Source organism: Aplidium turbinatum, chromosome 2 (assembly GCF_918807975.1).
Source record: "Aplidium turbinatum chromosome 2, kaAplTurb1.1, whole genome shotgun sequence".
Taxonomy (NCBI): domain Eukaryota; kingdom Metazoa; phylum Chordata; class Ascidiacea; order Aplousobranchia; family Polyclinidae; genus Aplidium; species Aplidium turbinatum.
Window position 1 is genome coordinate 52,694,246 of NC_137473.1, and position 27,743 is coordinate 52,721,988.

At 39.6% G+C, this 27,743-nt stretch overlaps 1 protein-coding gene across 2 annotated transcripts in view; it reads left to right on the forward strand.

Annotated features, from left to right (window-relative positions):
• LOC145764488 (uncharacterized) overlaps positions 1 to 27,743 on the forward strand; it is a 54,464-nt gene that overhangs the window by 20,526 nt on the left and 6,195 nt on the right. Inside the window, exons 22-62 of one of the 2 annotated variants that reach the window (XM_082576101.1) lie at positions 361 to 481; positions 816 to 944; positions 1,277 to 1,344; positions 1,817 to 1,894; positions 2,165 to 2,335; positions 2,582 to 3,487; positions 5,233 to 5,295; positions 5,420 to 5,532; positions 10,889 to 11,000; positions 11,232 to 11,333; positions 11,598 to 11,751; positions 11,996 to 12,115; positions 12,298 to 12,370; positions 12,773 to 12,832; positions 13,104 to 13,223; positions 13,522 to 13,784; positions 13,917 to 14,015; positions 14,185 to 14,374; positions 14,733 to 14,832; positions 15,079 to 15,131; positions 15,757 to 15,882; positions 16,224 to 16,300; positions 16,524 to 16,677; positions 17,036 to 17,126; positions 17,343 to 17,441; positions 17,639 to 17,838; positions 18,156 to 18,266; positions 18,734 to 18,911; positions 19,607 to 19,702; positions 19,887 to 20,077; positions 20,337 to 20,443; positions 20,972 to 21,309; positions 23,902 to 23,993; positions 24,334 to 24,498; positions 25,013 to 25,082; positions 25,606 to 25,730; positions 26,022 to 26,114; positions 26,553 to 26,703; positions 26,882 to 26,995; positions 27,284 to 27,366; positions 27,513 to 27,634. In XM_082576101.1, the coding sequence (XP_082432227.1) occupies positions 361 to 481; positions 816 to 944; positions 1,277 to 1,344; positions 1,817 to 1,894; positions 2,165 to 2,335; positions 2,582 to 3,487; positions 5,233 to 5,295; positions 5,420 to 5,532; positions 10,889 to 11,000; positions 11,232 to 11,333; positions 11,598 to 11,751; positions 11,996 to 12,115; positions 12,298 to 12,370; positions 12,773 to 12,832; positions 13,104 to 13,223; positions 13,522 to 13,784; positions 13,917 to 14,015; positions 14,185 to 14,374; positions 14,733 to 14,832; positions 15,079 to 15,131; positions 15,757 to 15,882; positions 16,224 to 16,300; positions 16,524 to 16,677; positions 17,036 to 17,126; positions 17,343 to 17,441; positions 17,639 to 17,838; positions 18,156 to 18,266; positions 18,734 to 18,911; positions 19,607 to 19,702; positions 19,887 to 20,077; positions 20,337 to 20,443; positions 20,972 to 21,309; positions 23,902 to 23,993; positions 24,334 to 24,498; positions 25,013 to 25,082; positions 25,606 to 25,730; positions 26,022 to 26,114; positions 26,553 to 26,703; positions 26,882 to 26,995; positions 27,284 to 27,366; positions 27,513 to 27,634 (5,878 nt within the window). The remainder of the gene's footprint in view (positions 1 to 360; positions 482 to 815; positions 945 to 1,276; positions 1,345 to 1,816; positions 1,895 to 2,164; positions 2,336 to 2,581; positions 3,488 to 5,232; positions 5,296 to 5,419; positions 5,533 to 10,888; positions 11,001 to 11,231; positions 11,334 to 11,597; positions 11,752 to 11,995; positions 12,116 to 12,297; positions 12,371 to 12,772; positions 12,833 to 13,103; positions 13,224 to 13,521; positions 13,785 to 13,916; positions 14,016 to 14,184; positions 14,375 to 14,732; positions 14,833 to 15,078; positions 15,132 to 15,756; positions 15,883 to 16,223; positions 16,301 to 16,523; positions 16,678 to 17,035; positions 17,127 to 17,342; positions 17,442 to 17,638; positions 17,839 to 18,155; positions 18,267 to 18,733; positions 18,912 to 19,606; positions 19,703 to 19,886; positions 20,078 to 20,336; positions 20,444 to 20,971; positions 21,310 to 23,901; positions 23,994 to 24,333; positions 24,499 to 25,012; positions 25,083 to 25,605; positions 25,731 to 26,021; positions 26,115 to 26,552; positions 26,704 to 26,881; positions 26,996 to 27,283; positions 27,367 to 27,512; positions 27,635 to 27,743) is intronic. The other variant, XM_082576102.1, reaches the window with a different exon arrangement.

Sequence of the window (27,743 nt, forward strand, 5' to 3'; positions counted from 1 at the left end):
TTTAAAAGCAGTACAACTTGATATGCCTGACTTGTAATTCTAGCTGACTATTTGTTTTGACTTTTAGGTTAAGTTTGGCTTACTTGGCTGGTACATTCCATGTGCGACTTGAGAGCAGAATTATAATTCACTATAGGTGTAGCAATACTATTCATTAAAGTGGATTGTGTAAAATATTACTCCAGCACTTTCCAGTCCTGGTGGTGATGCAATGTGTTCGTGACATTTAAATTATGTTATTTATGCAGCGATTGCTGTTTTTTTTTTACCTGGTTTCCAATCGTGCACTGCTTCTGAAAGTTTACTGTCACATTTTGAAGCATATTTCAACTTCAAGATAGTGACGTCATTACGCTTCAGGCTCGTCAAAGCGCTCTTCAATCAAACGTCAGTCGTCACGTGACAGTCCTGCATCCGTTGGTTCGACAGGTGATACGCATCATCCCTCACAGAAGATCCATCCTTCAGGCAACGACAGTGGGTAGGTGGTATTGAAATACTTGCTGTTGAGAACCAGTGAAAAACAGGCAAATTTTTACAGCATCAACACAAGTTTGAGATAGAGTTAAAAGTTTTATTTTTGGTAGGGACGCTACGAAACTAATCGTTGATCACATTTGAAATTTCTTTTGTTCATTTAACATTTCCTTCGCTTAGCCGCAAGCTAGTTGAGCACTATTCTTCGCTTAGGATCTTTTTCTCACTGTAACCATAAATCAAACAGTGTGTTTTTTAAATCGCCGCAACTTGAGGATATGGTCCTCGTGTTCTATATCTCTTCTATCTACCTGTGTTATCGCCTTCTTTGCTTTCAGCCTCAAGCCAGTCACACGGTGGGGTAGCAACCAATCGAATAAAAGCGTCGAGAAAGACGAAGGCAAGCAACCGACCGCAGTCCGACCTCGTCGAAGTCTCAGTGAAAAAGTGAAGCTCAGAGACTTCAGGTGAAGTATCATAGGCCATTACTGGGTGTTTCGCAACGGATTTTAAGTGTAGAAAATTGCAGTATCTTGCAGTAAACAGAATCAGTCAATTGCGGAAACTTGTATAATTTAGTGATAACTGATAAAGCATTTAAACTCTTCAAACCTTTTTTTTGAATATAGCTTTTGTTTACTCGACGTTTTAACGTTGTGCGCAGACGTCAAAGAAAAATTATAAAAAAAACAAAAAACTGTTCACTCCATTAAGTGGCTTTAAGTCGATGACTGCATCAGAATTAGTCGGCATAAAGGGCTTCCAATCTTCTGGTTTGTAATTGTGATCTTGCTTTTAGAGTTGAATGTGATTCCGACGAAGAATCCAGTTACAGGCCCAAGAAAGTTGATGGTGCCTATAAGTCAGGTCAGGGCTGTTCATTGTTTTAGCTGTGCCAGTGAACTAGTTATCAGAAATCGAATCCATACTAGTCCACAGTGGGTTTGAAAGCTGCTAATGTCGAATTTTAGTTTGCCCATGCATTTGTTCTGTGATGTAAATTCTAATATGAAAGTATTTGATTACAAGTCTACTCTAATTTTTTACTGAGAACAAGTCGCTGAAGCAAACTGACTGCTTTAATTGTAGTTTCTTTTACACCAATCTTCCAACCATTGCGTCAGACAGCAAATCTGTTATTTTACATCGATTCAACGTCAATCAATGTCTGCAGACGTTGAAACAATATAAAAATAAGAATTTCGCTGTTAGAGTGTCAGCGTTGGCCTACGATCTCTGGGACGACTAAAATGTGCCATTTCATTATCCACGGTTCAGTTTATCCAATTTTAATTGAAACTGCTGTGCATTAGCTTGAAATACGATATCGATATTTCAGGCAAAAGCATTGCTCATCAGTCTACTAACAAAGGCGAGGTCTTGACTGAGCCTCGGACTTGGAAAAGTGATGCTAAAGGTTTGTTTCTGCAGCGCGTTGTGATTTAATTAAAGTGTTGTTTCAGTACCACAAATAGAAAAATCTTGTTACTGTTTAAATAGAGATTGCAAACTGATTGCGTTTACGTGCTGTGATGATTCGAAATGCTTGATAGGTACGTCAGAATACCTTGCAATGTGAAAATGTATTTCGCCCCTATCTGAGCACTGTTTTGATAACAGTTTTTATCGTAGAATTGATGCTATCCTATAATTTTAAGTGACCGGTCGTATTTTAAATTTCTTTTAGCGAAGAGACCTATAGCCACGGTCCTGCCTTCAACCACTACCACCACCACTACCATGAGCAAAGAATCTCAGAAGAAGTTTGTAGTTACTGCGAATATCACTCGAGACGTTGTTCAGGCACCTTCCGATAACGAGGAATTCGAAGAACCTTCATCAATCCCCTCACATGAAGGTTAGTTTGGCTGTTAAAAAGTTAGTGTTGTTTATCTTCCACCATTTTCTGTGCTTTTTCTTTCCAAAACATCGTGATTGTTGAGAAAGGCAGACAACCCCTGGTAACTGATTGCTTTATAGCAGTTTTATCAGTTCTGTATTATTGTGCGAATAAGTTCATACGATGTTTCCAACCCGCTTTAGGTGGATTTTCTTAACATGTTTTTGATACAGAAGTAAATATCGCTGTGTATTATTCTTTTAGAGCAACCGTCAGAGGTCGCTCGCGAGAAACCGACTTGGAAACAAGACCCCAGGAACCAATCAAGCACTACCGTACGTGATGAGACAAAATCCACGTTTGCCAGTCGAGACATTCGCTATCACAATACACCCTGGAACAAGGACAGGCAAGAAAGAGGACAGAGTTACCACGACCGATCTGATAAACTGGAGCGTCGTTATGGCAACAGGGATGGTCAGAATAACGACAGACCGCAGAGAGACCGCTACGTCAACAAACGGGGCTCGCGAGACGACAACCGGGGCACTCGAGACGACAACCGTGGCCCGCGAGATGACAACCGTGGCCCGCGAGATGACAACCGTGGCCCGCGAGACGACAACCGTGGCCCACGAGACGACAACCGTGGCCCACGAGACGACAACCGGGGCCCTCGAGACGACAACCGTGGCCCGCGAGATGACAACCGTGGCCCGCGAGATGACAACCGTGGCCCGCGAGACGACAACCGTGGCCCGCGAGACGACAACCGTGGCTCACGAGACGACAACCGTGGCCCACGAGACGACAACCGGGGCCCTCGAGACGACAACCGGGGCCCTCGAGACGACAACCGGGGCCCTCGAGACGACAACCGTGGCCCGCGAGACGACAACCGTGGCCCGCGAGACGACAACCGGGGCCTTCGAGAAGACAACCGGAGCCCGCGAGACGAATATCACAGTTCGCGGGAAGACGCGAAGCCGTCACGTGAAGACCGAAGAGGCCCCCGCGACGACAACCGCTCGTCCAGAAGTTTTCGTTCAGAGGAGACTCGCTACCGCCACAGCCAGGAGAAGTCTCGCCGTACCAACGACGACCGATTTGATGGCCACAAAGATAACCGCGATCACAAACGAGACCAAAGTGACAACCAAGATCGGAAAGGTTAGTTTTATTCTCCAAGACTCTGAATTAGCTACATTGTGGCAAACGTGAGAAGAAGCAGTAGGTTCATTCCATGTCAAGTGATCCAGAAAAATGGGATTTTGTAACCCACCCTCTCAGATTTTAATGAAAATTCACACACTGATAAAACTTTTCTTCCTGATTTCAAAAAACTAATTTTTTTTAAAAATCGGTCAACTAAAACAAAAGTTACGTCCACTTAAAGTTGACTGCTTTTTGTGATCGCTGAAGCGTAAAATCCATTTCTCTTTCACAAGTTTAACTGTAGGAAGATATTTCTCAGCTCGTAAGAAATTGTACTGATTGATATTTTCAGGTATTGTAGGACATATACTTCTTAAGCCATATCACTCAAAACTAAAGCTCTTGACCATCACCTTTGACCTTTAACCTCACGTTTATTCGTAGTCCCAATTGTGCTCAATCATGCAAAACATAATTTTTGATCATAAATAACTCATGGTGCTCACTAGTTACAATCACATGCAATGCATCATTTTAAAGGTATTTTCAAGGAGAATTGATATCAGAAATAAAAGTAATGGCTTATTGAGTATTTCACCTCACAAAGTGAAAACAAAAGCTTGTGTCTGAAAATCACTACAATTTTTAATTGCAAGTGTGCTATGCCAGGTTCCCCTAATGATGTTTTGTATATTTATAATTTAAAATAGGCTCATTAAATATTTAATTGAAGAAGATTGTAGCAAACAATGCAAACCTATTTTTCCACAACAAAACTAACACATCAAAAATACTATACAACAATACACTGAATAATAACATAAGAGTTTACAAATGGTTATCTAAGGGTTGGAATCGGGTAATTGGACATTGAAATAACAATTAAATATAATAAAGATTAAGAAATATCCCACAAATCCCACAAAAGCGACCAAGCTTGTGGCTGTGTGGGGGAGGCCATGGCTTGACCACTAAACAACTTGGAATAGCTCCTCCTCTATGACTTTGAGGGAGAGGAGCCAACAACAAGATTGTGCCAAAAATTTATGTTTTTAAACTAATATGGGTCCTGCTACTTAAACATTTTAAGCTATAGATCCATTTGAGCAACAATGATAAATTCTAAATTCCAGAACAACATTTTGTCACTTCGAGTACATACTCTTTCTTGACCTATTTTTCCACAACAAAACTAACACATCAAAAATACCATACAACAATACACTGAATAATAACATAAGAGTTCACAAATGGTTATCTAAGGGTTGGAATCGGGTAATTGGACATTAAAATAACAATTAAATATATATAAAGATTAAGAAATATGGAAAGAGACTCAGTCAGAACATCTAGCAATAATGCAGGCATTATACATGAAGACACATACTGCACATATACATATAAGTTGCATGTGTGCATACATACACTACCTGCCATTGATGGTCCGCTATATACATACATATGATGTAACTGACTTGTTTGCTGAACTATACAGTATTTCGCTCTGATTATATCATTGAGCACTCTGAATCTACTGTATTGGCAATCATACCAGATATATATTATATAATATATAGATCACATTATAGATTGATATTTTATTAAGTTCTCTACTGTTGGTTTCGCCCATAGGGGCTCATCAGAAGAAATGCTAAAAGAAGGATCACTTGACATGGAATGACCCAGTAATGTCATTTGTACTGTATATCCAGGCGCAGTTATTAGGTTAATGAATAAGTAAATGTTTGTAAATTTTCTAGTAGCGGTTCCACCAACAAAGAAGAACGAAGTCAAGCAACCAGTAGCTTCTAGATCCGTCCCAGGTTTGTAGTTTATTAAAAATGTTTTGCAACAGACTGTGTTGTCGCTTAGATGTTCTTGACAAGATATATAAATTTGTCTGTGAACCGTCGCCTTTTTAATTAAATGACTTCGATCTCATTACAGAAAAGACTGCGGCCACATCAACCATCACCTCAACTGTACTTGCTATGTCGAAACCAACTATGGCTTCTGCTCCTGTCACCAACATTTGGGAAGAAAGGAAAAAACAGATGCAGGTCAGTTGCGCTTCTATACATGTCGTCAGTTCAGATTATTTGGCTAAAATTTTGGTAGATAAGCTGAGAAGTGAGGATGTGGGCATTAGGGAGGGCTGTCAATGCACTTTTTTTGTCAAATCACTTAGCAACTCGGCTCAGATAGGAGGCTTAGGTCACAAGCAAATAATCTGAAAACCTTTTTTAGATCGGGCCGCGGGAAGACGCCGCACAAAAAAATCAATATCACCCAAATAAAAAAATTTTTCAAAAAAAAAAGTAATTAAAAAAATAAAAAATACACAGTCAAAACACACGTAAACAGTCAAAAACAATCACAGAACGTAATCTTTCTTTGACTCAAAACGTGGACGCTGTGAACGAGCAGCAGTTCGCGTCAGAATAAATTCATGTCTACTATCATGGCCGATGACTTCATCGCTCACTTCGGTGGCGAGTTTGACTGCGCGCTCAACTGCTTGTGTGCAGCATGGAAAACTGTCAATCGATGTAGGAACATCGGTCTTGACGAAAAGCTCTGTGAGCTGTTGGATGCTAAAATCGCGTAGAATTGATGGCTCAGTGAGTTTCTGCTGACTCCACCGGAGCAACTAGTATGTTGTCATTATTTGCATTCAATCAATCAACGTAAAATACGACTGGTAGGCTACCACTAGCACTATTACGAATTACTGTCCTGAATACCTGTAATAAATTGCGAATTGTGTTTTAAATATCCTTTTACTTCACTATTACAGGGGTCCCACTCGGCATAAAATCATAAAAAATCATAAAATTTTGCTTGATTTGGAAAAAATCATAAAATAGCATAAAATATAGACACAATCATAAAAAATCATAAAATTTAGTTGTAATGGAGAACTGAGCATGTAAAAATCAAAAAAATTAATATAGTGTAATGTGTAACAATTCCAACCATGATAACAGCATAATTATTTGTGTAACGATTGTGTTGAATGCATTGATTTAGGATAACATGTGGTTGCGTAATCAAGTCCAGTGTTGCCTGTGGAGCTGGAATGAGAAAAGGAGCGTAACTAGATACTTTCAGTGCATGTTTTAAACGTCATTAGACATAGACAAGTAGACGCTGACAAGATTTCAAGACATTGCAGTTATTGTGGGAGAATGGTGAAAGGATAATTTGACAGCAATGTTTAGGGAAAAAGCGTAGGGCTAGGCAAGGAAACTATTGAGGCCATTTGCAAGCAATGTGTTACTCAGGTGAAATTCATGGCGGAAATTCATGGCCTTAAACCTTGAGTGGGACCTCTGACATTACTTCCTGTAGTTTTTGCCTTAGCAAAAAACTTCAAGTCAAAAATTGCATCTACCCAAAGATACAAAAGGATTTAAGAAGCATTAAAGGATCCTTTGATTGAAGCTTATATATATTTCATTTGTATCATTTGATTCTGGTGACTTTGAACGGTTTTTAGTCCTATTCCAATATGAAGAGCCACTGATTCACATTTTTTACTCAGCAATGTGCTATCTGATCACAGCTTTGCTTAGTAAATTTATCAAAAAAAAAAAACAACATATCATCCACATAGTCAGAAAATCTTGTGCTTGATGTCACAAACAAAGAACTTCAGAAGCCCTTGAACTTGATTGATGCTGAAACATGAGCAAAAATTTTACTCAGTGATATTGCAGTCCTTACTGTCTAAACTTTTTGTGGTTGCTACAAGTTACCTTTTACATCATTTGCCATTGCATTCATCTGTTCTTAAGCAGGCACAATTTTTGCACCCAGACAAAAAGAAATGATGTTGGAACTACAACTTCTACTGTCAATCCATTGGACAGTCTCCAATTGCATTAAAAAGTGTCGTGCAAGTGCTTTTGCAATTGATGTATCTGTTTCAAGAGAAGAACTTTATGATAAGGCAAGACTGCAGTGGTTGCGGTATCAATCTAAGGATATTCTAGATGAGTTTTACAAAAAGACTGATCTTGAAAGTAACAAATACAGTATACACCAATTCCCAATCTTCTTACTGGACTCAAGCACAAATCAAATATGGTTTAACAGTAACACCCCTACCAAAAGTGTTTTCCTACAAGAGAATTGACTATTATTAGACAAAAATTGGAGGTCTGTTTGATAATGCTGGGATAAAAAATATCCGCAACTATTTAGTCTGGCAAAATGTTTTCTAACATTAAGTCACGGTAATGCCAGTGCTGAAAGAGGCTTCTTCATTAATACACATTTGATTGATTCACATAGAAGTTCTCTTAAAGGAATCACAATTGTTTCACTGAGGATGGTGAAAGATGAACTAAATCGGTATGATGATGAGGTAAACTTTCCCATTAACCGTTTGAGTAATGTTACTAGAAAGTTGGTTTACATGAAAGTTGCCATCTGATCACGGCTTTGCTTAGTAAATTCATCAAAAAAAAAAAAGAACATATCATCCACAGAGTCAGAACATCTTTTGGTTGATGTCACAAACAAAGAACTTCAGAAGTCGTTGAACTTGATTGATGCTGGAACATGAGCAAAAGTTTTACTCAGTGATGTTGCGGTCCTCAGTGAAGTTGACAAGAAGAAATTTAAATCAGACTGTCTAAACTTTTTTGTGGTTGCTACAAGTTACCTTTCACATCATTTGAGTAATGTTACTAAAAAGTTGGTATATATGAGCCATGCAAGAAAGATCAAGCCACAACAAATATATAGCCTACTGATTAACAGGTCTGTTCCAAAGGAATTATGATAAATTGGATTTCCGCAGAACCTAGAAGTACTGGTTATTCCCAATGTCTTTGCAAGTCTGTTGTTGCGTGGATTTGATTTTTAAAGTGCAGCTTGCTCTGAACTGAGCTAAACAATTTAACCACATTTAAATAATGTAAAGTATAACAAGCTTACAGTAGGCTATATTATGTTTTCTACTTCCACTCAAAAGCTGTACCGTAGCCTATGTTTGCTTTTACGTAATGACTTGCATTGATTGTTTTTCCGTAATCGCTTCTTATCCTTAAACTGTGAAAATAAATACTTTAAAAAAATTAAATGTAACAAAACATCGAGCTCTGATGTAAAATCATAAAAAAAATCATAAAATTTTGATGAAAAATCATAAAAAAATCATAAAATAACCAAAAAAATTCATAAAAAATCATAAAATTTTTGACTTTTTTGGCATAAAATCATAAAAAAAATAGGAACATCTTGAGTGGGACCCCTGTGATTATATGTTTCATTGAAACAGAACCCAATTATGGTACTTGCTTCAGTCAGTAGGGTAACACCCTACCTGTTCTGCCTTCACTGAGCACTGATACTTATCTGATACCTGTGTCGTCCATATACCCTGACTTCACTTTTTATAGGCCCTATGGGCTACTAAGTAGCCTACTTACTTACATACCGTGCCTTTATCTTTTATATAGGCTACCAAGAAACCGACTTACGTGCATAGCCTATCATGCCTTCGCCGTTTATATAGGCTACCAAGTAGCCTACTTACTTGCATAGGCTACCCTGTCATCACCTTTTATATACGCTACCAAGTAGGCTACTTAGGCTACTTGCATACCATGCCTTCACCATTTATATAGGCCACCAAGTGGCCTACTTATTTACATACCATGCCTTCACCTTTTAAATAGGCTACTAAGTAGCCTACTTGCATACCATGCCTTTACCATTTATATAGGCTACCAAGTGGCCTACTTAAGTACTTACATACCATGCCTTCACCTTTTATATAGGCTAGGCTACCAAGTAGCCTACTTACTTGCATACCATGCCTTCACCTTTTATATAGGCTACCAAGAAGCCTACTTGCATACCATGCCTTTACCTTTTTTATATAGGCTACCAAGTAGCCTACTTACTTGCATACCCTGCCATCACCTTTTATATAGGCTACCAAGTACTTATAGGTTACTTGCATACCATGCCTTCATCATTTATATAGGCTGCTACCAAGTAGCCTACTTACTTACATACCATGCCTTCACCTTTTATATAGGGTATCAAGAAGCCTACTTACTTTCATACCATGCCTTCACCTTTTATGTAGGCTACCAAGCAGCCTACTTACTTGCATACCCTGCCATCACCTTTTATGTAGGCTACCATACTTGTATACCCTGCCTTCATCATTTATATAGGCTGCCAAGAGCCTAGTTACTTACATACTATGCCTTCACCATTTATATAGGGTATCAAGAAGCCTACTTACTTGCATAACCTGCCTTCATCTTTTATGTAGGCTACCAAGCAGCCTACTTACTTGCATACCCTGCCATCACCTTTTATGTAGTCTACCAAGTACTTATAAGGCTACCGTACTTGTATACCCTGCCTTCATCATTTATATAGGCTACCAAGTAGCCTACTTACTTGCATACCATGCCTTCACCTTTTATGTAGGCTATCAAGTAGCCTACTTACTTGCATACCATGCCTTCACCTTTTTTATAGGTTGCCAAGAGACTAGTTACTTGCATACCAAACCTTCACCTTTTATATAGGCTACCAAGAAGCCTACTTACTTGTATATCCTGCCATCACCTTTTGTATAGGCTACCAAGTACTTAGGCTACTTGTATACCCTGCCTTCACCATTTATATAGGCTACCAAGTAGCCTACTTGCATGTTTAACTGTATGATGATTGATGAATCAACCATGTTTGATGAGTGTGCAGCGTATACGCCACTGCAATATCCAGGGTTGCCATCGACATGGACCCCAAAATAAGGACAACAAAAAAAATAAATTTTCATACAAAATAAAACAAACGTTTTTGAACAAATCTCAGCATTTATACGAGCCATTATATATTACATGCCATATTGTTTGCCAGAAACAAAGTGTTCCAGCAACTCATTGTTCATAAAAAAAATACTATGTGCATCTCACGACAACTCAGGTCTAGGTTTACTTTTACTGTAGTAGGGATTTGGCTGTCATTCCACTAAGTTTATTCACTAATTGTTGAAAATAAGGACTCAAATCAAAAAGAAGGACATTTCCTAGCAATAAGGACAGTAATATTTTCTAAGATAGAGTTCTTCAAAAGGACAAATCTTAGAAATAAGGACGGTATGGCAACCCTGGCAATATCCCTGGAATGGCTGAAAACTGGACAAGTGGGGGCCCTTGAAGCAGCTGTCTATGTGGCTACAACGACTGAAATCGTGTAGATTTTTAGATAAAATGATCAGCTTAACAAAATGGTTGGAACGCCTGGTTAATCTAATCAAAGAATAAAAAGTCCAAAATATAGATACTAAACTCATGTTAGCAAACGTTTTGAAAAATAAACTTTTAAAGCACGGAAGGTGAAGACAGTAGGTATAGTTTTCGAAATGATCAACTTGTTTTGTAGAAGGAGGTCGAGAAAAATACTTTCACTCCTAAAGAAGAGGACAAAAAGAGAACTTTGAAAGAGACTGCTCCTCCTCCTAAAGTAGAGGATGATTTTTCGACACAGATGTCAGGCAAGTGCTGAATAATTTGTATATTGAGAGGATAGCAATGGCTCCATATGGTCATATCTTCATCTATTTTGTGAACATTACTGAACATGTACGAAAATACTATTTTGCTGTTCAATTTAAGTTTTGCATCGCCTGCACCCATCTAGCACACTAATTAATTCTATTTTCCGTTAAACTGTGTTTTATAGTTTGAAAACGCGGCTAATTATTAACCTTGTTAAATGTTTTTAGACGAAAAACCTGCATCTAGCAAGAAGGGACGTGATGACTCTGCAATCTTCTCGAAGTCTCGTTCGAATGATTCCAGGCCTAGACGCACAGAATCGTTTCCAGGTACATAGCTTCGTCAGACTTCAATATAACTGATTAATATTTACAGACGCTTTTGTAACAGTGTATTTATATATTTTTTTCTGTTTGGAGAAGCAACATTTTTACTCTTAAAGCCAAAGAAAGCATTAGCCACTCTTTCCAGCACTCATGTCATCTTCAGCATGTACAGCCGAAATCTGCACGGTGTGATGTGCAAGACTGCATGTGGACAGATCTAGCGCTGAGGTTGCTTCATCTGACTCACGATACGGTCACTGTTCGCAGACAAACGTCCCCTCGAAAGCAAGTCCTTTCGTGACGGCAACACTCGTCGTGGCTCCTTGCATTCGCAAAATCGCGACCGAAAGTTCACTCGAGAGTATTCTTACGAGAATGAACGCAGTGAACGCGGCAGTAGAGGCGCTGGAACTCGCGGAAGGTTAGCGTTTTATCAGGATTCGTAATCATTTGCGGCCCTTTTGCGTGTCGCACTTTAGTTATTTCTGCCTACACGATTATTCGAAGCATTTGCAGCAAACAATTTTAAAGAATTGAAGCTTGGTTTAAACTTTTGTATGAATTTACTTAGAATCGCAGTTGGATGTAATTATAAGGTCGAAATAGCCAGGAGTAGTGCAAGAATAGCGTCCCATACCTGCATCAACAAGTTGTCTTCTCTATAGGTCTCGTGGTTCAAGCTACAGAGGAGGAAGAGGCAGAGGTCAGTCGGCAACAACGGAGCGGTCATCCGGAAGAGGAAGTGCTCCTCCCAAAGGAAGGGGAACAAAAAGAGGAACATATCGGTAAGTGTTTTGAAATTGCTTTGTGCCGTAGCACCTTGGACTTAAGTTCAATACTTTGGTTGGGTACCGTGGTTTTAATTCATTTCACAGCAAGTAATTGTATCAGTGAAACTGTTAAGTCGATATTTGAAGTGTGAGTTGCTACGACTGGTTACAATATAGCAAGATTTCTGTGTACACAGGCCTACCGTTCAACATTACGAACCTCCGCAAAGGAGTGCTGCAACGAAAGAGAAGACTTATTCTCTACGTCGGGTGAGTTTTTAACCTTCTAACGAAAATGGGCCATTGCAATGTAGCTTTGTTTAGAAAAAGCTCACTGCAGTGCCTTCAAATCTTAAAACCCCAATGCGATATTACTTGGCTTCGGTGATGTGACGCAGTTAGTGGGCAGGGTTTAAATTACTCTTGGTAGAGTTCCTGTTTGTACTATGAATCTATAACTAACTCCTAAAAACAAAATTTAATCTCTTTATTATTCGACCGCCTGTTCAAATGGAGACAGAAAATGTGACTGAGGTTTTTAGGGTGACTAAAATCTGAAGTGAAGGAAATTTTTTTCGTTTGTGTCAATCTCTAAAGGTCTATTATAACCAAAATTGTAATGCTATCCAGGAACCAATCCATTTTGTAAATCATTTATTTTCTGGTGTTTAGTATGAGGACGATTATGAATCCTACTCCATGTCCGAAGAATCAACCGGATCCGAAGATGATGTAAGCTTCTGTGAATAGCTGTGTTACTAGACATACGACATCACTTATCATCAAGTCGTTTTTGCTTTCACTTTCAAATCAATAAAACGTGTCCGCTTTGACTTAAAATACTTTATTTTATGTAACAGTTCTTGATTTACGGTCTCAGAAAATAACTGTCTAATGTGAACGAGATGAAGATGTTTCGTTATAGTACTTTTTTCAAGTAACTCGATTGTATTTGCAAAAGCCACGAACAGCAAACGCTTCAAAGCAGCATCTTTTCCTCTAGGAACCAATCGGTGTGCCACGGAGACGCAAAGTGGGAGAGGCTTCTGATGGAGATGATTATTCTTCGGATGGTTCTTACTCCGACGATGAGACCTACCGTTCAAAACCTGTTAAACGTTCGGTAAGGCTTATGGCTAAACTTGTATAGTGTAACCGGTAAAGAAAAGGAGATTTTGTGGATCTAATGTTGATAAAGTTGGTTTGCCAACGGAGCAGCAACCCACGTCATGAAAAGTGTATTTTTCGGTGGCCGACTGTAACTTTTTCAGGTTTTGCGGTGAGTTTGCTGTATGTGTTTAAATGTTTTTCAAAATATTGGGAGTGTAGGATCTGTTTTCGTATTAAGAACCATGTGGCTGGTAACTGGAACACACCGTTTGCCCATGCCACTTGATTCAATTTTTGTCATTATATTCCAGGATTCCAGTGGGCAGGATTCCCGTGCCAAGCCGTCATCATTGAGGAGAAACCTTCCTAGGTCTAGTCACCCCCCCACTCATGCCCAGGGAACGTTTACAGCGAGGGGTGAACCATCAAGGAGAGGCAGAGGACGAGGAGGAGCTGCAAGTGGGGCATCACGGGGTAGAGGCCGTGGTTCAAATTTTCCTAAAGGTGGTTCCTCTTCAGCTCCTCCGGCTGGAAGAGGGAGAAGAACAGAAGATTTTCGTGAGCAACCACCAAGGTTAAAATTTATGTTTTTTGATTTTTGTGTTTTCTTGATTAAGTCAATGTTGTTATTTTTCATGTTTCGTTCATTTGCAAGTTGCAACTGATCTGACGAGCCTTGTTCGCTTTATTCTCCTTGCGTTTCCAGATCAAAAAATGGTGATCGTGGACCTCAGGGTAGTGCGGAGAGCAGGCATTACGTCAGCTCACAGAGCAACGATCACCGCCGTAAAAGGAAACCTGACAGGTTAGCGGTTGGAAATTTTTGTGGCAATTATTGTCTAAGATATCTTTGGAAATTGTTTTGAGCAACGACTTTGCTCGTAGAGAGGTGCAAGCATAGTTGCTTCAGAAGACCGGCCACATATTCATTACATCGAGTTTAATTTCGCATCTAAGCTTAAACCTTTGATTAGGCCTCCCAGATTTAAAAACACCCCAAAAGCGCCACCTCATGATAACAACAGCGACCCGAAACCTTTCGTAAATGGAGTTGCTCGACAGCGCCAACAAGCGACATCTCCGGGAGGCGATGGCGTCCATTCATCAGACTTTGGAAACGACGAATGGGAAACTGCCTCAGACACCAGTCTTGACTGGAAAAAAGTGAGTGAGTTTGTTGGTTTGTTAACCCTTTGGTAAACTTCGATGTCTTTGTCTGCCCCGATAGTTTCGAGTCACAGCTTACCGTCTTTTGGTTTTATATAATACTGCTTTGCTGATATTTGTGCTGTAGTTTCTCAATTACATAATGTTGGTATGGTAGTTTCTCGATTACATAAAAATGTTGTTATGTTCAATTGTTCATTTGCTACGTATCATCCTTTCTTTACATTTACAAGAATGTAATACTGTTAAAGTTCAATTAAGAATAGTTATTTAGTACTCTATTTGGTATCTTAATCTATACATTATATATTTTAACTAATGACCCTAATTAAATAAATCTTGTTCATATTTTCAGGCAAACAACAAACTCACAACTGACGAAACAAAGCGCAATGAGCCTAAGCGAAGCTTCGCCAATCAACGTCCACCTGCAACTGGGCGTGGTCGTGGAAGAGGTATCCGATTGGTCAACAATATTTTGATGTAACATGCGCATTTTGAGTGCACTATTTGTAAATGTAACAGCATTGGTTTCGAGATGCTAAAGACTTCCTATGAAGACAACATGCACCACGCAGAAAAGAGCAATGGTGATAAAACCACGTTTACCCAAACAACTCTGAGGAATCTTTACTATCTTGTTTCGGATATTGATCATATTATTTACTCTGAAAAATGTGAACAATTTTAACCACATTCAGGTGCAGTCCGAGTTCACCAGGATAAAGGAACCACTTCCAAGACAGATAATCAGGTATTGACAAACAGTGATAAATAAGTATTTGCCACTTTTAAGGGTTAGAATAAGAAAATATTTCGGATAAAGATTGCAATTTTTTTTATTGCTTTATTTTTTTTATCGTTTTATGTCGAGTCAGAGTGGAGCTTTTTGACGACTCCGGACATGCCAAAATCACTCTGACTTTCCACGACCTTGTCCTACCAGTAGACTCCAATCTATCAACCTATTGTGTAATCTTCTATGAATCATAGAAGATATTAGAATTAGATCATGGTATCATATTCTAATCTCAAGTCTGTTTATGATTTTTTTTCCATCACTTTAAATGCAATACTCTTCAGCTTCACATCTTGGATTACGTGTGATGACAGCATGTACGATTGTACGTACCACCCATACCACTGTACTGGTGATACCTACGTTTACCAAACGCTTTTGAGGGTTTTTAAAGACATTGCTGAATGATTTTTTTATTTTGTTTGTGGGCAAAACACAGCTCGGTTGTTAGTCAATGGTCACTGCAAAGCTTGAAATGAATTTGGAAATCAGTGATCTCCGAGCAATAAAATTTTTCTTCATGTTTTTTGTTATTCACTTTTGTGCCTCTATGAAATTATTTCAATTCGTTGGTATTTAGGTTTTTACCGTCCATTCGGTGAATTACACGAACCCGAGTGCTATAGAGGGAGCGCTGAGAGACGCTTCGTACAGTCAAGAAGAGAAAACCCGACGCTTTGAAGAAGGACAGAAAGCGAAGCACGAGGTGAAATTGACTTCTGAAAGTTTCAGTATTGAAAACTCAACTTGACTATTGGCTTTATGTTTCTTGGCAGTCGATGTAGTAAGAAGTGACAGCGGTAAACAACGTGTTTCGCCCATGGGGCTAGGCTCGTCAGTATCGCACCACTTATTCGTGCCACGGATTTCTCGACCGTTGCTTTTGCCAGTGAATATAATTCTTACTTTTGTGAAAAACAACCAAATCAACTGTTGCCAAGGGTGTTCTTTGACTATCTCTTCAGCTGATTTGAACCTCTCAGCCGTAGATGAAATCTACACCAGATTTGCTATGTTTGACTGTAGTTGTGTTTTTGTTCATTTCAGGAACTCTTCCGTATGTACGAACTGAATAATTATGCCGGGGTGGTGAACGTGGATGACCTGCCCGATGTTTCACAGATGTAAGTGGCTCACCAACAATACTACCGTCTTTAATCACCTACATTTACTGCCTGGTATGATTTATAGCTTTTTGATGGGGAATGCGCATGCATGGAACGGTAATATAGTAACTGTCTTTTGCACCATCACAATTTGCATACTTATAACAATGAGCTTATCTGATAAAAAGGTTTCGTAGAAATATTCCCAGGATTATTTCTATTGTTACGTCATTAATTGCAGAACATATGGTCCCGACTTGTGCTTGATCGATGACGTGCTCAATGCTGTTCTTGGCTCGTCTGCTCAAGCTGCCGATGGTGATGACGATGGCTTCACGCCGGTCTTGTCTAAACGAGCGCAGAAAAAGAAGCACGATGAAATACGTAAAAAAGACGTAAGATTTACAGCTATTACAGGAATCAACTTTGTGGGCAGAGATTAGATCTGTTCCATTCACACCATCAACTGCACTGATTAAAGTCACTAATGTGTGGTATCATTCAGCACCAGAAGGTGTTTAATTATAGACCACGTGTTTTCAAGGTCAGACGTCCGTGCATTGTTAGAAGTTAATGATATAGATTGTGTGTTATTTTTTTGCTTAGTCTTTTTGATTTTGCTTTGAATTGTTTAGTTATTGCTGGCTTTCTGTTTTTAGCGTTCTTCAATCTTCATACTGATATTTCTTCATGGTAATCTTTTGATTGTTAATCTTGACCATTGTTTACTCACCCACGCTTGTGTTGTAACAGAAAGAGGAAGAACGCATGAATGAAGCTATCCGGAAAGCAAAACTTGATCAACAACGCCAAAACCGACAGAAATTCTTCAACAAAACATCGGGTAGTTAATCCATCTTGCTGCATATGAAAGGGCAACAGTAAAACCATTTATTTTCTGTTATGTCAATAATAATAATGACTTTTATGATGCGCCACATCCATGCTTCTGGACGTTGTACATGACGATGGTGATAAAGTTATAAAATTAGCCTTCAGAGTTGCCAGTTGTTGGTGCATCTAGTAAACTAACATCTAACACTAACATAACATCACCCAGGTTCTGGGATCGCCAGCGGAGCAAGCGGAAGTATGAAGCAACCCGCTTCCTCTTCCGGTACAGGCGCAGGAAGCAGTGATATTTGGTCGTCGAAGATTGGTAAGCGAAGCATTCCAATGTTTATCCATGGTATCTCGTTGTCATGTATGTGCGTTGTCCTCATTGGGAACGCTCGTTGTTATGTCCTCGTGGTTCGTAGATTCTCTAACGAAATGTCTCTTGGTACCAAACCAGTTCTTCGTTCGCTGTTAAACTAAGATCTGTTGCAGCTGTTAGCTTGATATGCATTATTGCAGATACATGGATCCCTGGAAAAACCAAACAACAAGCAGAGACTGCAGCTGACACATCGATTAGCCAACACGATAGTGGTGTCGAATCTTCAGTGCCTTCTTCTCAGAGGAGCTCTCCCGGAACAGAGGCAAAGTTGAGCTTCAGTCATTTTGGTACCGTCATCACTTCAACAAGCGTCATCACCTCTGTGTGTAATGATCAGGTAGAAGCTGTTTTCATAAAGTCATTAGTCTCTTGCGAGTGAAATTCATGTCACTGCCAAAAGGTTTGCTAGAGCGGTGTGGGCACTCTACGGTCGAACATCAGTGACTTACAATGAGGCCTAAAAGACCAAAGCATTTTGGTAATGACCAATTTTGGCATTGGTCATTGGATTTGATAGTTTGCTGCTTTAATCGTTTGAAAGGTTAAATCATCAAGCAATCATTGCTTTGTTCAAGCAATCATTGCTTTGTTATCTTTATGATAGTTTCGATTCTACGCTCATGTTGTAGACATGCCTTTATTGGTTACTTGCAGGTGCCTCCCATGACAACTGTGGTGCAAAGCTCGGTTGGTTTATCCACGTTGATGACGACCCAAGCTACCACCACACTGCCCAAGTCCGACCTTGTGACTGGACTGTCTGAGGTAGCTATCTCACAACGTAATTTATATGACGGCTGTTTGTGTGTCAAATGTGTTTGGGACTTTGAAGTTACTGTAAACAACACTCAGGCCGCCCATTGCACTGAATTATCTGGTAAAAAGCTGAAAGTATATTTTTAAATGTCCGTTCAGTAATATTGAACCCATGCCTTCTGGTTAGTGATGACGACACAGACCTGTACCGATTGTCAGTGAAGAACACACATTGTTGTCTGAAACCTTTGAGAAATTGGTTGTAACAAGGATTTTTTATCGGACTCAGAGTATAATACTTGTATTCACTACAACAGTAATACATCGACCCTAATATTTATGTCCTGCAATTCTCACATCAAGAAGCCAAAACGGGTTTCTAGACATGGTAGGATTACGCAACTCATTTTACTCGAACAACGAGCATGTTTGTTCAGCTCAACCTGTTCACTAATGTCACTAATTGTTTTTTCCAGGCCTCATCTGCCTCGCAAAGTCCCAGCCGATCTGGGGGAAATCCCATGGGCCCCATTGGAAACGAACGCATCAAAGCTACAAAGCGTTCCGAGTCGGTTGAAAACATCACTTCTTTATTTTCCACGATGAACGACAAGAATGTGATATCGTTCATAGCCGACAGCACGGATGACAAAGGTGAATGTACCATCAATCACTATGCAATAGGAAAAACGTCAAAAATATTAAAAAAGAAAAAGCTTTTTGCAATTAACCTTTTTTCGTTGCAGATAGGGTAGTAGAATGTATTAAAGTGCAGATAGGAAGTAGGCCATTCCGCACAGTTGACACCTTACACGTCTTATCTTTTTCCGTTACCGAGATATCGCATACTTCCTGCAAATTTTCCCACGCTTCATTTTTTCAAAGTTTGGAGGGAGCTGCAGACCGTCTATAATAATCCGTCCGATCGAAAAAATATTTTGGATCGGTTGTATGTGACCGAAATCCGATCTGATGAGACCCCAAGCATTTTTGATATCAAAAATCGTGAAAAAATGAAACATCCTACCTTGCAAGCATGGAGAAATTTGTTTTGAAACCTGGAGTTCTTATAGCTGTTTTTGCGTGTTTTTCAGCACATACTGACTACCGGTTAAGCGTAAATCGCAATAGTCATCACAGTTTTCAAAGCTTTCGAACATCACCGGGTTGCATTTGATACAATAAACAGCTAGCTTGTTACGTGATTGACTTTTGTGTCACATCAATGGAAAAATATCTTTGCTTATTTGTCCAATCTCTGCTGATCAAACTTTCGTTTCTGTGATCAAACATGGAAAGTATTGAGTGATGACGTTTTTGTATGTGTAAGTAACGATTTTTTTCTTTAGATATTCGCAAGAGCACCTTCTCTCCGTTTGGTGAACCCCCTGCACCCTCTGTCCCTGAAATCAGGGGAGAGTTAACTCCCAGACAAGGTTTTTCAGGTAACTTTTTACAAAGTATCTTTTGCTTCTGTGAGTGCTCAAAAGTCAGGCCTGTAGAGGAGGTCTGGTGTTTGGACGCCATTTCACCGCCTTCAGCGAATGCAAACATAAATTGGACGATGGGTTAGCAGAGAATTGACATCGTTTTCAGTGTGCTTAAGTGTTTTTATACGCTTGTTTGCAGGATTCCAACAAACTGACTTCACCGATGACCGATCTCCAAGTGATCTTTCTTTATCGAATCCAAACTTCCCCCTAACATTTTCCAAACCGACATCCATGGCAGCTTCATTGACCGGCGATTTACCTTTAAATATTGGAAGCAACTCTCCTTCGAGAATAGACAGACAATTGGAAAGAAACACGTTCAGACACGTGAGTTGCCATCAACAATACACAGCTCTGTGCATTGCTTTTGAAAAGCTTGAAGGTTGATTTCCTTGCCTACATACTATAGTACAGTACAATAGTATAGTACAATAGTACATATCCACTAAATCTACATCTTTAACTACTAGAAGGGCGCAATCTTGAGGCGTGATGTTTTACCCTGCAACAAACCTTTCCTGTTTGTGTTCTTACATCATCTGCATGTTTTGCCAGCTAGAGTAAACATTTCCCTTTGATATTCCAGAATGTGGTACCTATTACGAAGCCTGTGCTTCAACCTGGCTTGCTTGACGCCATTCCTTCGGACATCGCTTTGGCAAACCAATCTATGTCCAGTCTTGCCAAGGCGGGGTGAGTCATTGCACTTCTCACCTTTTTGCATTCAGACTCCAAATTTTGGTTCCGTTTTAGAACTGTTTGTCATGGATGGCTGTGTGGGATGATTAGAAATGACAAGCACAGGTTGATTGCAACCAGTGGTGCTATATTGTTCTATCTATGACCACTGCTGCTTACATTCATTTGGCTACATGTTGATTCGCATAGGATTGTGCTAGGAACAGACAGTGAAAGGACAGAATTGTGTGCAGAAAGAAGTTTGGGTTTTGATTCATGTTTGCCCTCGCAAAATTTATTTCATCTATTTTTTTTAATCGTTCAAAGATTTTTAGTAAAGCTGAAGTCTTTTGTGGTAACTAGGATCAATGATCATGGTAGCACGCGGTGATATGTTTGAGGGCTTTACAACAAGACTTAATGTTCTTTCTGCCAGGTTTAGTAGAGAAGCAAGGGCATTGTATTGTTTTTATAGGTCATTATATGTGCTTTACATAGTATTGTTGTAACAGTCAAATACAGCTACGTTCTTTTCGTCTTCAGGGTTAAGTCTGATTCAGAGTCCCCTGAAGACATGACCCTGACCCCCCAGGCCCCATCTAACCCAAATGTGAATCATACTAATCGGCCATTAGAAGGGTCAATTCCTGCCCCTATTCCTATGCCTCAAAAGCATTCTGCTGGATCAACTCAGGGTCCTGATGGTGATAGCAAAGTTGGGGTTAGGCAAGCGCTTGATGTCAATTCTAGTGCAAATGGGGCTGGGGATATGGGTCTAGTGACCCCAACGTCGCCTTCGATTGATTTTAACTTAAAAATGGAATCTGCACGTAAAGCCTGGGAAAATATGCCCGAATCTTCAGGAGCTTCAACTCAACAAGGTAAGTGTGAAACATTTCCCTAGAAAATTTGACTAATATTTTTGTTAGCGGGTCAAGTTATTTTTGGTGTTATCATCCAAGCTAGGTTTTGTCCCCAGACGTGAGGGTGGCCGACTGGCCGATTCCTTGCATCGATTGCCTTCACCCACGTCTACTCTCTCATTCTGTCCATCAAATCTTCTTTCAGTCCGATTTTGTATTATTTATGCTCAGGGCTGCGATTTTTGCCTTTTTCGGTGACGAGGTCACTCGACACGCGCCATCACTATTCGACAAACGCCGTGCCTTACGAAAAAAAAAACGAAAACAAGGAAAATAAAAAGGAAAAAAACTGAGAGAGGACTAAACGTCGTCAGGTCGAGGAACAATCGGGGGGGGGCATCACGCGATGCAATCATAAGAGTGCTGACTTACGTAAACTTTCTTGCGCCAGGTACTTCAAAGCAACGTCTAAAAGTAACGCTTCACACGAGAAACTCCCAAGGCGTCAGCGCCGCCATTTTGAACACTGCGGGAGAATGCTTTGATCGCAGTTCCAACGCCTGGCATCAAACATTTCGCCACACACGTTTTGTGCTATTTGATACAACGGGTTTCTTTAATAGATAAAATAACTGAAGTAGGCTACTTTAATTGTCAACGTGTTTGCAAGTTTGTATTTATGGCTTGTTGTTCCAAGATTGCAGAAATGTTTTGCAATGTGAATAAGGAATAGTAGCAGATAAACACGGTTGCAACTTGACTTCCATCCACTAAAAGGGTTTCTGTGATTACGCGATTTTGCGTTTGCATTCACAAAAGCACACAACCCAGCTGGCAAAACCCGTCGTTTTTACATTGATTCAACGTCTGCAGACGTTGAATTGAAAAAACGAGAAGCGAAAAATATACTAGAGTAGTCTATCACAAGTCACGCCCGCACTGTTTGATTTGTAGTGATGTAATAATACCAAAAGTAGCGATACGCACGCTGGTACGTTAAATAACTCAGGGGGAAAAGTAAGTTAATTTTGAGTTGATTCAACGTTCGAGTCAGCACAAATCTATTTAATTTTCCTGGCGGGTTACATTGCGTACCCAGACAGCAAAAATCATCATTTTTACATTGATTCAACGTCTACAGACGTGAAGTCAATGCAAAAATAACAAATTTTGCTGCCTGCGTAACAATGCCCAAGAAGAAATTTAAGTTTGTTTTACATTAATTTAACATCTAGCGACTTTGAATTATCATAAAATAACGTTAATTGTTCAACCAGGTACCGGTAACAAATTAATAGCTCACTGCGAGATGATTGCCTCGATTTACGTTTACACTAACATAATTTCGGCACAATTGAGATACTGCCAGCAAACACGAGTCTGTTTGATAAAGAACTAGCTGTCAGAATCGGAATCATAAGACGCGGTATGGGAGGATAAAGCTGTCGCATCGTCTCTGGAATACTTGCAGACGCAAAACTGCCCGTTCATGAACGCGCAATGCCATATGATCAGAAGCATTATTTTTCTTTTCTGCCGAAGAACCGTTTATCTAATTTCGTATTACTTTTTTAACTTGACCCCGTAGCTTTTCTAATTCCGATTTGTTTCCGTCATAAAATTCTTTACAAATTTTGCAAAATACCACACTAACTTTTCCTTCTGTTTTATAATCTATAGCATGTAAATTCCACTTTTTAACTGTATCTTCTTTCACGATGATTTATATTCGCAACGACACCGGTAAACAATAAGCATTCGAGGTGGCAAACTTTTTACATTCGAGGTGGCAAACTTTTTACATTCGAGGTGGCAAACTTTTTACATTCAAGGTGGCAAACTTTTTACATTCAAGGTGGCAAACTTTTTACATTCAAGGTGGCAAACTTTTTACAGTTCACAAGAGCATTGTCAGCACATAAAATAGCTTGCATGATGCTCTGGGCTACCGCCGTGTGACACGCGATGAAGAAGCGCATACAATTTCGTTTGATTAAACATTAAAGCATACGGCACTTGTCGCAGCAATCCAAGGTGTGTTGATTTGGCGACGGCAATGTTTTTGCCGTCGTAGATAGAATCACTCAACCAGCGTGCGATTAAAAACTTAATAAAGTAAGTGACTGATACCACACAACTTGTGCGGTAACTCGCGGCCAAACGCTTATAATCTGATTCTTGTGACGTCATATTACTATTCGACAAACCAGCGTAGAAATTTTGGTCGTTCGACAAGAAAGAAAAAATCGCAGCCCTGTTTATGCTTTTCCTGTTTATTTCTATGTTATTTTGGACGTCCTCTTTCCACCCTCATCAACTATAATCTCATCTCTTAGAATATTTGTCAATTTCTTGTCTTTTTTCTATTGTTCTTACCCTATACATTGCTCTCACGATTGTCCTTTTTTGTTTTCAAGATTGCCTGTTCATTCTATTAGTATTCCTGTCTCTCTACCGTACAACGTTTATTTAAATTGTTGCGCAACTGTATTTGCAAAAATGGCGATTCTTATATTTACACATTGTTGGCTTTCAAAACTTGTTACGACTGTGATTTTGACCTAAAATGCGAATGTGAGAGATGATTATCACGGAAGTGCATTGTTTTAGGTGTCAATGCAAATGAAAGCTATGCTTTCCATCAGTCTTCTGCCGCAGCAGCTGAACACAAGTCGGTCGAGCAAACACCGCACATATCTTCTGTGAGTACTATTGGCCATTAATATTTTCCATATACCTTTACCTACATATTGTGGCGATATTAACAGTTCGTGAGGTCGTTTCTCTTGGTGGATTTCGAGTGGTTACGGGTTTCAACTAATAACACAGCTCCAACCACTAAGATTGCTTCATCTTAGTCATCTGCTGAATAAAGGTTTGGTCTTAAACAGTCTTTTTTTTACATTTTTGTGTAGTTACAGAATGGACTATTATGTTTGAGGTATGATATGAACTGGTCTGAAGTATCACTATTTGATCTGTTTCAACAAGCTTGTCAACTGAAATCAGACTATACTAAAAGACTCTTTTCCCGATTAATAGGTCACACTGAGTGTGACAAAATCATCTGAATGGAAACCACGTCAGCCTACCGGCACTAACACGCCATCTAGCGACGCTGATGAGTCCTGGAGGAACTCTGTGACGCAACAGCCTTCAAGCTCCAACCAATTGCAACCAGTGTCGCAAACGCAAGACTTTTCAAAGGTTTGTAATGCCTTCTTGGACTGTTTTGTAATAAACAAATTTTGGATGCATTGTTCGCCATTGCAGCCCAGATAGAAGAAAGCTTTTTGTTATATTCTTGTGTTAAGATACCTTTGAAGGTTTCACTCTATTTTATTTTGTTAGACATTTTTCCTGGTGTAAAGTACAAGCACAGTCACCTGTTATTGCGGATAAGACTCTGCAGGGACTGCACATCAGGGTGTTAAATATTTTCTGCATTTTTGATTTTTAAAACGCCTTCGGTGTGATTCAGTGAAATTTTGGGCTAAAAATTGACACTCAAAATTTTAATTCGTCATGACGTCATAAAGATGTGGTGGCAGCGCCTTTGTGATTTTTAATACCGCATTTTTGACGCATGTCGAAAACCACTTATCGTAGAGTGACAAAATTGATTTCAAAATGCGCAGAATTTCTTAATGCGTAAAATTAATTATTCACCTGTGACTAGATCATGTCTTGTTTTGAATGGACGTCATATTTTCGTTCGCAGAATACTTCGGAGACACCAACAAACGAACCAGCCATGTCGTTGCACGCTGGATTTTCAAGTAACCCACCAGGTAAGTCACGAATTTTTGTCAAATTTAAAGCGAATGAAGCTAAGTCATGGCACTCAGCGCTGCGGGATGATTATAACTTTCCTGTCACAGGTCGGCTAACGATCGTATTGATCAACATTGCCAGCCAATGACTGTTCAGTATCGTTGTCATAGTTACTATGACTGCAGTGGCTTCAAAACGTGTGTTGATAGTAATTAATTAGAAGCAGTAACCCTGTCAGCGGCATTAAGTCCATTTGAATAATTCTGCCATAATAAATTCAAACGGGAAAGAGGTAATTTTACCTAGAAAGAGTTGACGTTAATGAGGAATTGTTATTTCCTTTCAACTCGTGCTAAGGTCACTTTCAATAACACAAGCAACTCTGCGCTAAAATAATTGAAATGAAGATAATTGTGATTTGATGTATCCGAAACGTTCCAGAAGCAATAAGCTTTCCCTATTACTAATTGCAATGCTTGTCGAAACGAGAAGCTAAGTAATGTAAAGGACAAAACTATACAATGCTATTGCGCGCAACAGGGTCGGCTGTGATGACTCAAGCTCCCCAGCAACCTCAATTGGTCACGCCTTACAACAGCACCAGTGGCATGATGTTCGTTGATCCCACCGCTTACTCACAGACTCACCGGCTTGCCGCTGTTCAGGTTTGCGTCTTGTAATTTGTTGTGGCTTTTATTGCTGGGAAACAGTATTGTGTGTATCCGTCATTTGTATTCTGTTTTATTTTTCCCATTCAAAAGCACAATCTTTATGTTCATAATAAACCGGAAGCGGATTTTTGCTTTTTTTTGCACATTCTCTAAATGTTCAGATTTTGTGCCTGTTGTAAGTTGTGGCTGCGCACACACATTACATAGCACCAATCGTCTTTAAAATGACTTATTTCTGCAAATCATCATTTAATGATGGTGTAAAAAAACCTTTAAATATTTCAGGGAACACCTTCAAACATCTATCAAACTATATCTTCCTCTTCTCTTGCCAGTAATCTTCACAACATGCAACAAGCATACACTACTCTTCCACCTGTAAGTGTAACAAGAGCTTGCTATAACAGTTTTCGTTGTAGTAACAAAATCCTTGTTGGTTCCATCAAGGCACCTTATGAACATGACATTAATTGATGGTGACATTTCTATTGCCAACACCCGAACACAAACAAACCACCACAAGCATCGCCAAATATTTTGTATTGTATTTCAAACCGTGCTATTGAAGCGGCTACAACGTCACCACGGTGTCTTATTCTAAGAACCAAGTTATGCTCATTGAATTTAAAAGCGAATAGGTTTTTCAAACAGGAAGTGCGAAAACAAGCCATCGTTTCTTGCTTTAAGGTCCAAGGATGTGCTCACTGTTTAGTTGAGCTTAATTTCAATACAGATGCTCTTTACATTATGTGTGGAGCTGTCGGTCACGACAATTTGTTTACTTATTTGTCAACTTTGTCTTCATTCTCCTTACAGGATTACAACCAGAGCTTGTATTCATCCCAAACTCCAGGTTACAGCAATTTAACCCATCATCCCACACATGCCGCCCCATACGCGGCTCAACATCGAGAATATGCTCCACCAGTAGTGCTCAGTTCGACCGCCATGGGAGGTGCTTCAGCAGGTAAAGTTTCTTAAATCTTTTAAATGCTGAATGAACATTGGTGAATATTTTTTGTTTTAAAGTTGGTTAGAATGGAGCTTAATAGGATGCCCTAATGTTATCGCTTATTTGTTTCTACATGAGTGTAGTTACACTACAGATATGACGATTAATATCATTGCGGTGTTTGTATTTGTAGTGAAGCCATCTACGCACAGCACGATTGCATTGAAGCCAGGCCAACAGCAGATGCAAGCCACAATCCGAGGCAGTAGCATGCCTGCCAACTACGCTGGTGCTTCGGCTATGCAAGGCAAGAGGATTGTTTAAACTTAATGGTTTATTTCTCAAAGTTGCAGTGTTTAACGTTTTTCATATTGGCAAGGCTCTTTCTGACCGTTTGCAGGATGATTATGCTTTTCTTGTCATAGACCAGTCGACCGATCGTCTTGATCTAAGCATCTGGTTCATGATTGTTTTCACTCTCTGTCATAGTTACGATGACTGCATGCTAGTTCAGTGTCTGGAGCTTGTTTTTGACAAGCACAAAATTCTATGTTTTCTACTGAACGTTCATATTTGTTCTCTATGCACTTGTCAGGTTTGGGCCAACAGACCAATATGGGTTCTGCGCCGCTAGGTGTTCCACGGCCACAAGGGGGCCCTGCTTCTCCTGCTCAGCCAGTAAGTCGGTTTAAATTTTTTTTTTACAATTGATTGATTTTATTTGAATGCATGTATCAACGTAATTTTTTTTATTAATCAAATGCTGCAGTGATATGAATTAGGACCTTAAAAGTTGCAATTTTATAAAATTTATCGGTTCTCAGATCACCTACATACCGTTGATGGATCAGAATCGTGTTGTGCCTGCCAGCCAACCCAATCAACATGCCGGTCTTGGTCAAGTTATAAATGCTCCACAGAGGGCGCAATCTACTTCGTTTTTCAGGTAGCAATTCTCAACAGAATAATGTTGTTTGTTATGCTATTGTAATGTCAGCAGTTTTATGTCAAGGGCTTTAGTTGCATCTGATAGGACACGTACCTAAAATCGCAAG